Source organism: Micromys minutus (genome assembly GCF_963924665.1).
Source record: "Micromys minutus genome assembly, chromosome: 1".
Lineage (NCBI taxonomy): Eukaryota > Metazoa > Chordata > Mammalia > Rodentia > Muridae > Micromys > Micromys minutus.
In genome coordinates, this window is record NC_137969.1 from 245,794,177 (window position 1) to 245,809,030 (window position 14,854).

The 14,854-nt window shown below is 42.9% G+C and overlaps 1 protein-coding gene across 4 annotated transcripts in view; it reads left to right on the forward strand.

The window, feature by feature from the left end:
* The window catches only part of UNC79 (unc-79 homolog, NALCN channel complex subunit), a gene marked incomplete at its 5' end in the record, with an annotated part of 173,122 nt that overhangs the window by 124,730 nt on the left and 33,538 nt on the right, over positions 1-14,854 (forward strand). For all 4 annotated transcript variants that reach the window (XM_080922443.1, XM_080922444.1, XM_080922446.1 and 1 more), the window contains 5 exons: positions 3,573-3,611; positions 9,123-9,235; positions 9,319-9,404; positions 9,941-10,114; positions 13,348-13,416. In XM_080922443.1, the coding sequence (XP_080778569.1) occupies positions 3,573-3,611; positions 9,123-9,235; positions 9,319-9,404; positions 9,941-10,114; positions 13,348-13,416 (481 nt within the window). The remainder of the gene's footprint in view (positions 1-3,572; positions 3,612-9,122; positions 9,236-9,318; positions 9,405-9,940; positions 10,115-13,347; positions 13,417-14,854) is intronic.

The following is a 14,854-nucleotide window of genomic DNA, read 5'->3' on the forward strand; positions in this document are numbered from 1 at the left end:
GTTTTATCTGTGGAGAGGAGCCTTACTTGAACTATATCTTACAATAAAAACCATCATCTGAAAGGGAAGCATCCGGTCAACTTGCAGATGCCTGAAACCCGGGGAAGCAACTCTGACTGTTTTTTTTTTTTTTTTTTTTTTTCTTTTTTAATTGGATGGAAACCTTTGATTTCATTTCTCAGCTGTCCTGAGTCAAGGTCAAAGTGGAGCCAAAGAGGCTGCACCAGGGGAGTTTGACTGTTCTGTGGTGATTTGATGCCGTCTTCTGTGATACCCAAGAGAGCCTCGCTGAACTGTTCAGCCCAGGGCATTACTGTGCATCACGCAGCATCTTCACAGTTCTGGCTTCATCTTTTGGGAATGGGAGCTTCAGTCTGAGTGCTAGTGTGTAGGGACTTCCCTTTCTATGTAGACATCAGAAGGGGAATGTGGTTCATGTTCACGACTAGATTCCAGTTCTGTGATAACTAGACGCTGAGTTTCACTCTGCGTGAACTTGCTAACTTTCCCATGTCTGCCAGCGCGATGCTAGGTGCCTTGAAACTATCTAACAAAGCGGTAGCTCCCGAGGCTGGAGAGATGGCTCGGCAGTAAAGAACACTTGTTGCTCTTCCAGAGGACCCAGGTCCAATTGCCAACACCCACCTGGTGCCTCACAACTGTCTGTAACTCCAGTCCTAGGGGATCTGATGCTTTCTTCTGGCCTCTTAGGGTGCCACACACACTGTGCACAGATATGCACAACCATCCGTAAATTAAAGTTGAATTAAATATTGCAAATAAAAAGAAGACTTAGGTCCTATGCTTAGGATCCCACATGCGCACGGTCCTAGCACTTTGGAGACAGGAGGATTGTTGATTGAGACAGTCTAGGATACAGAATGAAGCCGTTAGAGGCCAGCCTGAGCTACATAGTGAAATCCTATACTGAAACCAAACAAAAGAAAAGAACAGCACAAACCAAAAAGATTGCTTTTCCTTCCCTCACATTCTGAGGATCTGCAAATCTGCCTCCTCCAATGAAGGGAAGCCTTTCGTCTCTGAGCTTCTCCAAGCACTTGACCATGCCCTGTCTTCTATGGCCATCCAGTGATCTCACACAAAACTGTCTCCTTCAACAACCAAGATGCAGCCAGACATGGTGATAGATACCTACAATCTCAGTAACTCAGAGACTAAGGCTGGAGGGTCATGAGGTCAAAGCCAAATGTGGCTTCATAGCAAGTTCAAGGTCAACCTAAGCTACATAGCAAGACCCTGTCTTAAAATCAAAACAAAAAAGGAAACAGACAGACTCCACATATACCTGCAAGTGAGCACCTGTGAACCTAGTGGTGCAGGAGGCTGAGGCTGAAGGAGCACCAGGGTTACCTGGCTGCCAGCTGAACTCCAGGTTCAGTCAGGAACCCTGTCTTCAGGGAAGATGGCGGAGAGTGGTAGACCAGAACACTGACACCCTCTGGCCTGTGTGCACACCATCTGCACGTATGTGCAAGACACATATCCATCATGTATACTCATGTATACACACACTAAGAACTTGATCCCCCAAAATATATAGTCCTACTATTTGCTCTTCACCCCAATTCATGTGAATAGTATGCTGTGGTATGTGTGAGGTGCAGGTGAGTGTGGTATGGTGTGGTATGTGTGTGCATGATATGTTTGTGGTGTGTTTAAGGGTGTGGACACATCTATTTGTGTATGCAGAAGCTGGAGGACTTCAGATATCTTCCTTACTTCTTCTCTTCTTGTTCCCTTGAGACAGGGCCTGTCCTTGAACTAGAGGCTTGCTGCTGATGCTAGGCTGTCTGGTAGTGAGCTCCCAGGCCGAGTGACTCCACTTCCCCATGTTGGGGTCACAGGCATACAAACATAGCCAATATTTACATGAGTGCTAGGGATTTGAACTCAGACCCTTTATTTGTACAAGTGTTCTTACTGCACCATCTTCCTAAGCCAGCCTCCCTGATGATTTTTGGAGTACCTTTAGGGTCACATAGTCAGAGACAGCATGAAGTGAAGTGTAACAAAAATTCGAAAGCCATTGTTAGAAGTAAGGGATGGATATAGGCCTGGAAGAGAGAAGGAAAGGATAGCTTCATTCAAGCCATTGGTTTTCAACCCAGTCTTGCTGATTACAGAATACACCTGCCCTCTATCTCTACCGCTTATGGAACTGAAGGTTTTTATTAAGGCATGGCCACTGTCGGTACTCTATAGGTTTAGAACAGGTTGGGTTGTGGCTCTGCTCTGTCGATATATTGGAACAACTTACTTACGCCACAGAGGACAGAGAGAGCAGGTTGTGTTGTTTAACATAAAAGTACATAATCTATGTCCCAGTTATCACCAAATGTTAGGATGGAAACATGTGAACACATAGACAAACAGCAGCTCACACATTCTCACACTTACATCCACACACACTTCAATATCTACACTCTTACGCTTAAATCACTTGCTCTGTTGTGTAGGCTTTCGAGAGACTGGAAAACATTCAGTATAAATGGTGTAACTTTTGGTAGCCTAAACTTCACCATCTGGCTGCCAAGGAAACAGATTCCAAAATAACCTAGCTGGAGGTACCTTCACATTTCCCTGTTGCACCGTGAAGGGATGACCACACAGTCCTTCCTCAGAAGTACTAGGAGTCTTTAAGATCAGCCCTTTCATTTCTCCCTCAAATGTTTCCAATCTCACGTGGCGCCATTTGCTTAGATCCCTCCCACTCAAGCTTCCCCGCCCCTCTGGTTTTCAGGTGAATCCTTCAAGTTCACATTTCCCATACTGTTCTTATTTGGCAGAGTTGCCAATGTTTATCATGCCATCATAATCTTCAGCACCAGGGCCTATAGCCAAAGCAGCTTTGCTGATGGTGGTTGCTGGAGGCACTGTCCCTCTTTGGAAATCTTGGTCCCATTGGCTGTCCTATTAAAAATAGAAAGTTACGTGAGTATCATATGGTATCTTACAGATGACCGTGTGTCATTTCTGAATCCATCCATTTGGTCCATTCTCTGTCACGAGAGGAGCTACATCTACAGTTAAAGAGCCGCACCATACTTTCCGAACCGTGCTCAGTGTCCGTTATTTAATTCCCACTTCTCATCACCAAACAGATTTCTCAGCAGCAGGGGAGAATGCCTCTGCTGCCTGTTGTGCTGTAGTAGAGCGCATTAAAGCTCACGGTTCCACCGCAGTCGGCTTTGTAAAGGTCGTTGACGGAGACATACATTGATTTAATACAGGGATCACTGGATCACAGGTTCTGGTGTCTGTCCAGCCTGGTTACAACTACCTTTATTTTTTAATGTTGGGTGGGTGAGAGTAAACTTTTTTTTACCTGTATGCATTTACCTGGGGATCTGCGGTTGATACAGAAGACAGGTTTGGGAGGTTGGGATTAAGTTTAACCCTGCACATGACTGTGGAGTGGTCGCTCTGATACCTTACAAAGGGACTCTCAGGACCTATACTCTCACAACCAAACCCGAGGTCCCAGCTTAGCGCTAATGCACTTCACCGTGGAAAGCGAAGATTCCTGTGTGACTTTTCCCTTTGTTTTCTAGGCTCGCATCCAGCACTACCTTTTCTAATCAGGCAGAAAGGTAAGAACCTCAAGTGGGCTCGGCTCATTTCTCTTTTTCACCCTGTGCATGTCCTGACGGTCAGACACAGGCCACCAGCACATGCTTCCCGAGATGACGGCTGGGCTGCCATTGTATAGTAGCTCTCGAGAGTTTCTGACCTGGGCTTGCACATTTACTCTTTTGCTCATTTTAGCCAACAAGTATTTTTAAGCCCAACTTGTACTAGTTAAGTGAGGTTTTCATTGTTTGTCATGCTGTGAATCCAACTGAGAGCCTCAAGCATTCTAGGAAAAGGCTCTACCGCACCCTGCGCCCCAGCCCGGCTTGGGTCCTAGTTAAAGGCAGCAACTGGCATGATTCCTCACCTTGTTTGGCTTTCAGTCTTACCAAGGGGGCAGACATGAATGAATAGTCATAAAAGCATGTAGCAACTGTGCTGACTACTGTGAAGGAAACACACTCACATAGTGTTAATCGATTACACATTTATTTAGTTGCGTGTGTACACAGTGAATATGGAGGTCAGAAATCAAACCTGAGTGTCACCCTCGGCATCCCCCACCTTCGTTTTGGAGACAAGGTCTCTCAAAGAACCAGTGAGCTCAGGGGACCCGCCCGAGTGTTCCCTGTGCTAAGGTTATAGACCCATAATGAGTGTCTACAGAGTTAGTAGAGGGTCTAGAGAGGGTGGTCAGATGTCAAATGCTGGTGTTTGTGGGATTTACAGTCAAGTTGAAGAGACTGTATAAGCAAGTTAACCAATAAAAATTTGCCCATGTAATTTCATATTATTTAATGCAGTGTGTTATGAATATTAACTAATTCCAGAAGGCTCGGGACAATTTTAGAGACAATGGCCAAGGACAGTCTCCTGAAGGAAGTGCTATTTAAACAAAATCTAAGTGGGGTTATGGAGGCAGGAGAGAATGCCCCAGGCAGAAGGCACCACCAGGGCAAGGGCTTCAAGCTAGAAAAGAGGACAGTAAACCTGGAGACAGACCAGTGTGGCTTCAGTGGACACAGAGAAGATGGCAGAAGGTAAAACAGGATAGAACAGGATAGAAGCAGCCAGACCATGGAGATCACTCAAGGTTAGCTTTTACTGAGGTCACAGGGCATTAGGTGAGTAAGGGCCAACACGCTTTGCCTTAAAACACCTAAGACCCTCTGTCCTGGCTGGGCTTGTGTATAATAATATATTTTTGCTGGCAGACACCATGATGGCACTTTAGGTGTGACTTTTCTTTTGTAAAATGTACACACAACCCTAAGTGTAAATACACTGAGTTTGATGAATAGCTCGATCTGCACAGCTGGGCCCTGTCAAGCTAGAACTTAACCATGATTGTCAGAAGGGCCCACCTTTCACCGGTCTGGCTGTCATCCAACCATAGAAGCAAATGCTCTTTTCTTCAGTGATGGATTAATTTTGCCTGCTGTAGAGCAAATGCTCTTTTCTTCAGTGGTGTATTAATTTTGCCTGCTGTAGAGCTTTGTATGACTGGAATTGTGTTGCTGTTTTGTGTCTGGGCTTCTTCAGGCAACAATGCTTTGAGATTTATCCATGCTGCTGCTGGTACCTTGGTCTGTTTCTTTGTCAAAGCTGAGCGTGCATCCCATGGTCAGCTCAGGTTTCTACTAAAGGATATCGGGACTATTTCTAGTTTGGTGCGATTTCACTGCTGCTATGAACATTCGCAGACAAGGCTCTTTGCAAATGGATGCTTTATTTCTCTTGGAAATGAAATCCATGGGCCACAAAATATGTGCTTTATTTAAAAAAAAAAGATATCAGAACTTTTCTTACGTAAATATGGTTGTGTAAACGTGGTTGTGCTAGGGCCTAGCTCAGCACTTAAGGGTGCTTGCTGTTCTTGCAGATGACCTAACTTTGTTTTCCAGCACCCGTGACAGCTCATAACTGCCTGTAACTCCGGTTCTAAAGGACCCGGTGTTTTTTTCTGACCTCAAAAAGTATCTTTTCTGATACTCCGGGGGTATCTGAACATGTGTGTTTTATACTCACACATAGACAAATCTGTAAAAATAAAGAACATATTAAATAAAGATTATGCTCTGTGTCCTGTGTAAGATGCTATTTTATATTTCCACTGTTAGGCTGCCCCATCCTCTTGCCAGATTTTGGTATTGCGGGTGTTCTCACTGTAGCAGGTGGGGCGGCTATATGGTGGTTATCTCTTTGTAGTTTTAATTTGCATCTTCCTAATGACAACTTTTTTCAAGTATTCATCGACTGTTTTATATATCCTTTCCTGAAGTGTTCATTTAAATAACCTTTTCCATCTCTTAAATTGGGCTGTTTTCTTTTAACTCTGGACTTGTCGGTCTTCTTCGAATAAATGCCTTTTAAGAATATCCTTATCTAGGCTGGGCTCATTCCTTTTCCTGATGCTATAATTTGCCGGCAAGGTTTGCATTTAGACAAATCTAACTTATCCGTGCTTCAGAGTGTGTGTAATTATGGATTTTTATTGTTTAGCTAAAAAAACAAAAAAACAAAACAAAACAAAAACCTTGTCTGCTTCCAGTGTTCTCTACTGTTTTCTCCTGGTGTGTTCTCTAGTTTCATAACTTTAGCATTTAGGTTTATCACTTACATAATCCATCAATATTAACTTTTATATACTGTTGGGTAGGAACTTGCTCTGTACTCACATCAAATTTCCAGCTATGTCAGCACCTTCTTGTTTTAAATACTCCTTTCCTCGTTGCTCCACTGTGATATGCGTTAAGCTCCAAGTTCCGCATAGGGTAGCTTGTATCTGCCTGATTCCTTTGGTCTGTTTGCTGATCCTTAATCTAGTGTGGTGGTTCTCAACCTTCCTAAAGCTGTGACCCTTTAATTCAATTCCCCATGTTGTGATGATCTCCAACCATAAAATTATTTCATTGCTACCTCCTGACTGTAATTCTGCTACTGCTGTGAATTATAAATATCTCATGCACAGGATATCTGATATGCAACCCCCAGAGGGGTCATGACCTGGATCACATTAGTGAGGCTTGGCATCAGGTAGCGAGAGTATCCTTCCTTCCTTCCTTCCTTCCTTCCTTCCTTCCTTCCTTTTTTTCTTTCTTTTCATAAGGATTTGTTTAGATATAAAGATTCTTTAAATTTCCAAATTAGTTTCTCCTTTATATTTCTGTCTTGGCTTTTCAAGACAGTGTTTTGCTTTGAGCCCTGGCTTATGGAGATGCTTCTTCCTCTGTCTTCCCACTGTTGACATAACAGGAGTCAGTGCTACACTGTGTCCAAGCTTCTCTTTGCTATGACAAAATGGCTACTGAAGTTGACAGTGCATTAATCTGGAAATAACTGATAGAACAATGCTGGAATGTGTGTGTGTGTGTGTGTGTGTGTGTGTGTGTGTGTGTGTGTGTGATTAAGTTTAAGTTTCTCTCAGCTATGATTTTGAAATGTGTGCACACATATGTAGAGGGTGTCATCCTCAGGAATGCCATCCAGCTCCTGTGAGACAAAGCCTCTGATTGGTCTAGAGGTTCCAGTTAGGCTAGACTGGCTGGTCAGTGAGCCCCTGTGGTCCCTGTCTCCACCTCCCCAGTGCTGGGATTCTCAGTGTACACTACCAACACCTCTCCCTGTTATGAGGATTCTGGGTTCAAACTTAGATCCTGGAACTTGTAAGGCAAGTGTTGTTGGGCTGAGCCATCAACCCAGCCAGCTCCCAAGCAATGTTTAGTAGTGGTCTTATAAATCTTTGGTTAAGTTTTAAATTTTGTGATTTTTTTTGTAAATCTTTTGTTAAATACTTAAATTTTAAAATCTGTAAATCTCTTGTTAAATTTTGTTAGATTGATCTCTAAGAATTTTATGTATTTTAGAGCCAATGAAAATTGAATCTTAAAGGAAATAATTTTCACTTTTTTTGATGGATAAACAGATATTTTCTGGATTAATGTTGTATTCTAGCTGAATTCACACGCAAGTTCTAGAGGTTCCTTATACTCTAGACTTTATAGACTCCTTATGGTATTATTTTATTTGGGGGGGGATGCTATCAACAACCAAAAGTATGTATCACTATCACCTTTCTGATACTTTTAGGTTTTTGTATGTTATAGTTGGCAGAGCCACCAGTACAGAAAGGGATGTGGAAGTGACCATTTCTGTTGTTTCTGGCCTTCAGCCTCTCATTCTGATTATCTGTCAGCCAGGGTTTTTGTTTTTGTCTGTTTGTTTTTTCCACAGATACTTTTCAACAAATTGAGGGTGTTTCCTTCTATTTCTACTATGTTGAGTATTTTAAAACTCATAGATGCCTTTTTTCTTTATTTTACATGTTGAGTTACATTGACCTTTTTCTCTTTTTTTGTGTGTATAGTGTGTGTTTATATATGTGACAGTTCACATGTATGTGAGTGCATATGTGAGTGCGTGTGTCTGTAGCTGTATGCACATTTGTGTGGCGAGGTCCAAAGTTGATATCAGGAATCTTCCTTGGTCATTCCTCCACCTTATACTTTGAGGCAGGGTCTTTCCATCAGGCCTCAGAGCTTGCTGATGCAGTTAGTCTGGATGGGAAGCTTGCTCATGCAGAGGATTCCCCATCTCCATCTTCTGAGGCTCAAGTTATAGGCGGTTCACTGTGCCCACGTGGATGATCTGAACTCTGGTCCTCTTCCTTGCCTTCTTCCTAGCCTCTATATAAATTGTGAGGCTTTCTGGCATTCTATGAATAAGCCCTACTTGGTCATGACATACTCTTGTCATCTGTAGTTGGATGAAGTGTCCAGAGAAATACTGTGCTGTGTGTTCTCTTCCTGCTCCTTTGTTCTTATTTATTTATTCAGATAACAGTTTCTTCGGTTGTTAATTTTAGGGTGATGGGAGCCTCATGAAACAAATAGCCAAAGGCTTCCCTTGTTCTGTTTCCTTAACTTAGTCATAAGTTTCTGTTTCCCCTGAAGGTCATCTTTGGCCTTTGAACCAACATTTCAGGGTAGACTTGGCATAATGAAGTCAAGGCTGATGAACCTAGCTTAGGAGAGCTTCTTTTTCTTCACCCACTTGAGATCTTTGATTTCTCCCTTCTGGTAACCTCCCCAACCACCTCAGGAATTATTCTTTCTGGCGCTTTTGCCTAAGAGGCAGAGCCGTGTAACAATCTTGGCTCCTTTTTACCACAGGTGCCACCTCAGATACTCCAAGAAAACATGTCAGGTCTCCTAAAAGAACTGATGATACTCACCGAATTCTCTCAGGGCAACCCTCTCTTGACCTTGCTATGTCCTTGCTGATAACTCTTGTCCACTTCTGGATGTGTGGCCTTTGCAGGTCACTGGCTTTGGAATGATCTTCAGAAGGCCTGGAATAATTCTGCTGTGACCTTGGCACTTTATAGGTCGGTCTGAAAAATTGTTATGAAGCATTAAGTTTGACTATAGGTAATAGCGGATAAAATTGTGGCTTTCAGAGGCTAACCTCCAAGTCATTGCACACACGCTCTTTGATCCATAGCTTGTGTTTTCCTCTCTGTTTGCACGCAGCATGATGGTTCCAGGCAATGCAGCAGGTGTGGCCAAGCAGTTCCTGCGCTGTATCTTCCATCAGCTGGCCCCCAACGGCATTTTCCCTCAGCTCTTCCAGAGTGCCATCAAAGGTAACCCAGTCCCCGAGGACCCAGACACTGAAAGCCTGGCCAGTTCCTGGAAACCCTACTAAATTTGACCGTTTGCTTTATAGATGGGACTTTTTTACGGACCTTAGCCACATCTCTCATGGACTTCAATGAGCTGAGCTCTATTGCTGCCCTCAGTCAGCTCTTGGAGGTAGGTTTGTGTGGAAGGTACCCTGGGCCCCAGGCAAAGCCATTGGACCACACCTATCTCCCTCCATGAGGTACATCTGAACTGCTTCATGATGCAGTGTTGTATCTCAAGATGGGCTTGATGTCTTTATGAACTACATAGAGAAGTCCTGGATTGTGTCACCATGCCCAGATGTTGCTAAGAAGACAACAGCAGCTGCTAGTTTCTGCAGCTACAGTCTTTATTCTGGGAGATTCTTCCCAGAAGGCAGTATATATATATATATATACCCTTATATATAGGCACCAGTTATATATCCTTAGATATTTCTTAATTCATGATCCCATTTTATCTCATGGATGGAAAGGTCACTGGTTTTGCCTCCACTGGTTTTTCTTCTGTATTCCTTCTTCCCAGTAGAACAATCAGCCTGTGTAGCAGGCTGCCCAGAATGTTCATAGTGTGAATATTACGATTTCTAAGCAAACCTTCACTGGGTAGCTTTATGATTCATGTACTATTTCAGCAGTTGATTGCCTATGCTTTTGTGTTTTTAGGGTCTAAATAACAAAAAGAATTTACCAGCAGGGGGTGCTATGATACGCTGTTTGGAAAACATTGCCACCTTCATGGAAGCTCTGCCCATGGATTCTCCTAGCAGCCTCTGGACCACAATCAGCAACCAATTTCAGACATTTTTTGCCAAGCTGCCTTGTGTTTTACCTCTGAAGGTGAGCTCAGCCCAGGTTTTTAGCTTCCGTTACTTTCTGCCCATCTGCTTAAAGAGACCAACACATGAAGCACCGTCAGGTGAACTGGTAGATCTCAAAGGGATAGGGGAAATCTGTCAGCCAGAGTGCAGAGAATTATTTAGGTCATCCACTCTGCCTTAAGCAGCATGGGTTGGACACTTTACTTGCTGATAATGAAGGTGCCCAGTGGCCACATGGTTCAGTTGAATGCCAACAGTTTGTGGTCTTTCCTTTCTTTCTTTTTAAATTTGTGCTCGTTTGTTTTCAGTGAGGGGGCTGGAACTCAGCATCCTGTCCATGCTAGGCAATCATTCTGTTACTGAACTATACCCCCAACCCTTAGATCGCCTTTATGCAGAAACATTTTTTTTCAAGTGGCTATCCAATAGGCAAGGAATTTAATAGTTTTATCTAAAGGGAACCCAGACAAAGGTAAAGTGTTAGCTTTAGAGAGTTATTTAGTGAAATGTGTTCTTTTGGATTAGTGTTCAGGAAAGGGCAAGATGATATTCAGTGGTTAATTGGTAGTTCAAGTATCATTATTATCACGGACCTGACAATAAAAAAGAAAAGAAAAGAAAGAAAAACAGGAGGTTATTTTATTAAAGCAGGAGAAACCAATAAGGCATGCTCTTTCTGTATGTTTGCATTTTGTGTATGAGCTGCACATTAAGAGAGGAGTTTTGAGTTGTAATAGCTCCATGGAGGTGGGGTGAAGATGGGAGATGCACCTCCCGACTGTCAGTCGAGTGCTCTTTGTATGGCTGCACACTGATGCCAAGCAGGAAAGCGGCAAGCATTCGTATCTCCAGAAGCTGGGCCAGGAGGTAGCCAACCTTGGCAAAGCTCATTCTTCGACCCTTGCTTGCCTAGAGTTGTGTGATTTCTTCATGAAACTCACAGATAAGATGACTTACCCTGAAACAAAACCAAATCACTTGTTCATCTGACCAGTGAAGTCACATGTTGGTACTTCGGGAATACATGCTTCATATGTGGAAAATGTTGCAAAGGTCAGCTCTACCCGTGGCAATCACCGTTGTTAAACCGGTGGATGCTAATGAGGGTGCTATGGGGTCGTAATTCAGAGACTTTAGCCTGCTGGGTTCTGCTGCTTAGGGTTCAAAGGGACGGAGGAAAGCAGCGCAAAAGACGGTTTCTGTGTGTGTCACGGCGCGCGCGAGTGCGTGTACACACACACACACACACACACACACACACACACACACACACACACATACACACACACACATTTTAACATGGCCACACAGAACTCCCTTAGACCAGCGTGTCGTTCTGGAACATTCTTTCCCGATGAGCTGTTCAGAAGCATTTAGAAGCACCTGTTCGGATTGATAGTGGAAATGTTGAACTCAATACTGACCAGCAGGGGGTGCTGCTGCTGCGGTAAACAATTGGCAATCAGCCGCGCCTGCAGGGACTCCACCCTTAATGAGTGGCGTGGTGAGGTGAGAGGCAACCTAATAAGGAGAACCGAGACCCTTGACAGTGTTAATGCATGGCTCCTACTGAGGGCTGAGCTCCTCTCCTGCTGATGGCGGTTATGGGGGAACAAACCTCAGTATACGGATCGCCCCCCCCCCAAATGACATCTTCTGGCTTTTAAAGTCACTGGGGTTTGACCTGATCAGCAGCTAGTTTTTCAGCTCCCATTTTAAAGTAAGTAAATGTCACACCAATTCTGAAGGGTGTCAGCATATCAGACAGGCCGAAGTTCTTTCAAAAGATGCTTAGAAAATACCACCAGGATTTGTGTAAGAGCATTCCTTACTAAGTTAGATCCGAGAACTGATTCTGGTTTGTCCTTTATCTCTTGGGCAAATATTCTTCACTGAAACTCTTAGGGTTTGCTTTTGAGGAGTCTCGGTGAAGTAGTTCTTTGACTTCAGTGTGCACCACTGTTCCTGCTAAAGAGAGAGGGCTGTGGCTGGCCAGAGGGTGGCCTGAGGATTTGCATTTGAAGAAATGCAAATTTCAGGTGGCAGACAAGCTGCCAGTCCAGAGATACAAGAGGCTCCTTCTGGCTTAGTCTACACTGTGTGGAAAGGGGTCAGCGCCCACAGCAGAGAAGTTCTGTAAGGATGCTTGCAACAACAGTCAGTGTCAGCTTGGCATCTGTGCTCTGCCCTTTCCTCCCAATCCCTGCAAACTTGGGGATTTTCAAAGCATGTTTTGACAGAAAGTCTTACAAAGCATGACTTTTCTCTCTCAGAATTCGCACTGCTTTTCTCTGGGTTCTGGGTCATGTCTTCTGACAAAGGGAAGGTGACTTCCCTCCTAGAGACTGGGGACATGTAGCTCAGCAGTGCCACACCTTTTAACTGTGTACAAGGACCAAGTGTAATCCCCAGCCTTGTGAAAAATTAAAAATAAGAAACAAATCCCAGAGACAGGGTGCTAAAACTGGATCTTATTTGGACTAATAATTTCTATAAGGTATTTTTTTGCCCCTAAATAGATTTTCATAATTTAGTGAGCCTCCTTAGATTGGTATCTATTTAACATCTGTCTACTTACCTATGTGTCTACCTGCCATCTCTCTAGCCACCTGTTCATCCACCTATCTGCCCACCTAGCATCCATCTATCCATCTGTCTATCCATACATTTATCTTTCCATCCTGTTCTTTATCCAACTTTCTATATCATTTAATTCTGAAACCGTATCTTTGAGAAATAGCTTCAGAATGGCACCTGTTTGTTTAACTTATTCAATAATTATTTTAATTTTATGTAATTTTTAATATACATAGGAAACAGTATAGCTGTAGTTACAGTAAGACTGGTGTGTGCATATGTGTGTATGTGTAAGTACATGAGGGTGTGTGTATGTGTGTTTGTGCATGTGTATATATGTATATGTGCATTGCTGTGGATATGTGTTCACGTGGAGGCCAGAGGTCAGCATTGGGAATCACTCCTTACGCATGGTCTACCATGTCTTTGAGATGGGTTCTCTTCCCAGCCTGAGTCCACTGAGTTGGCTTTTATCACCTGACCCTGGGATTATAAATACCTACCAAAACAAGCAGTTCTTTTACATGGATTCTAGAGAGCATGTTTGGGGCTTTATGCATATGTGGCAAGCCCTTTGCTAACTGAGCTACCATTCCAGACCTACATTCTTCCTTTTGCAAAATAAATGCAGGGAGCATTGAGAGCTGACTTTTCCCTTTTCATATCTGTTCACAGTGTTCTTTAGATTCCAGTTTGAGAATTATGATTTGCCTCTTGAAGATACCTTCTACCAATGCCACGAGGGTATGTATTATTTGTTTTGGGTTTGTTTTTTTTTTTTTTTTTTTTTTTTGGTTTTTTTTTTTTTGCTTATTTGTTTTGTTTTAAAAGTACTTCAGAAAAGCTTGACTTGTTAGTTATTTTATTACTTTGTAACTGAAAGACAGGCAGATAGCAATACTGATAACATGACTGCTGTGTATGGACTGACCCCTGCTAGCATTCCGCATTGTTTGTAGCCATTCATGCTGGGCTAGCCTACCACCCCATCCTCCAGATGACCAACTAGTTGAGCCTTTTAAATAGGGCTGTGTTGGTTCCTTAGCTAAAAGTCTTTGATTACTTCTGATTTCTTTCAGGATAACATTTAAATTCCTTGATGTAGCACACAGTTACATCCCTTCGCACCAGTCACCTCCCCAGTCTAATCTCTGCTACTTGTTTCTTTCAACCTTGCCTCCCATGCAACTTCAAAGTCAGCATCACTATCATCATGATGACAGTGAACACTGTCTGTTGAATGTTCCTGCACTGCATCTAGTGCTTTACACAGTCTTAGACTCTTACCTTTGTTTAGGCTGTTTCCTTTGCCTGGCATACTTTAAACCCTTGTCAGTGTGCTGAACATCTTTTCATCTTTCAAGTCCCATTTAAAGCTTCTAAATGCTCATATTATCTGTAGGAAGCACTTCCTTGATCAAGCTTTACACTTACAGTTTCCTGCGGATGCCAGGAAACTCATGAGACTTGTTGGGGTGTTCAAGACTGTTTCTCATTTCCTTTTATACCCTGCTCACATATCTTGGATGCTTCCTGTGCAGCAGTATAAGAGCTTATTTTATGATAGTGCATATTTACTAGCTCATCATTTACCAACAATGCACACTTCTTATAGCTATGCTTTCTTAGCTATTTCTTTACTGTGTTTTCACAGAATCACAATTCATGCTAACTGGTTGAGAGATTATTTAGTCTGTGACTGTACAGAGAAAGACATAGGCTCAGAAGCAACATGTCTAGCCAAAGTCATAAAGCCAGTCTGTAAATATCTGAAACTTAAGCATAGGTCCTTAGAGAGCAAGTGTCTGGATTTTTCTGATGTGCCATGTTGCCAATTAGCTGTTGTTTCTGTATAATACAGAATATATCTTTCTATCTCACCATTTCCAAGTTTCTTTAAAGTTTTTTTATATGAAAAACACCACAAAGATTTCTATAGAGGAGTACCAATGAATAAAAAACTGCACCCACTCTCTGGGAGCAAAAAACAAGTAAAGTTTTTCTGCAAACATAAAGAGAACATCAGAAAATTTCATATCTGGGTTGAAGAGGAGGCTTAACAATTAAGAGTATTTGCTGCTTTTGCAGACTCCAAATTTGTTTCCATGTCAGGCAGTAACTCTGGTTCCAGTGAATCTGATACCCTCTCTGGCTTTCTCAGGCTCCTGGACATACATGAAAT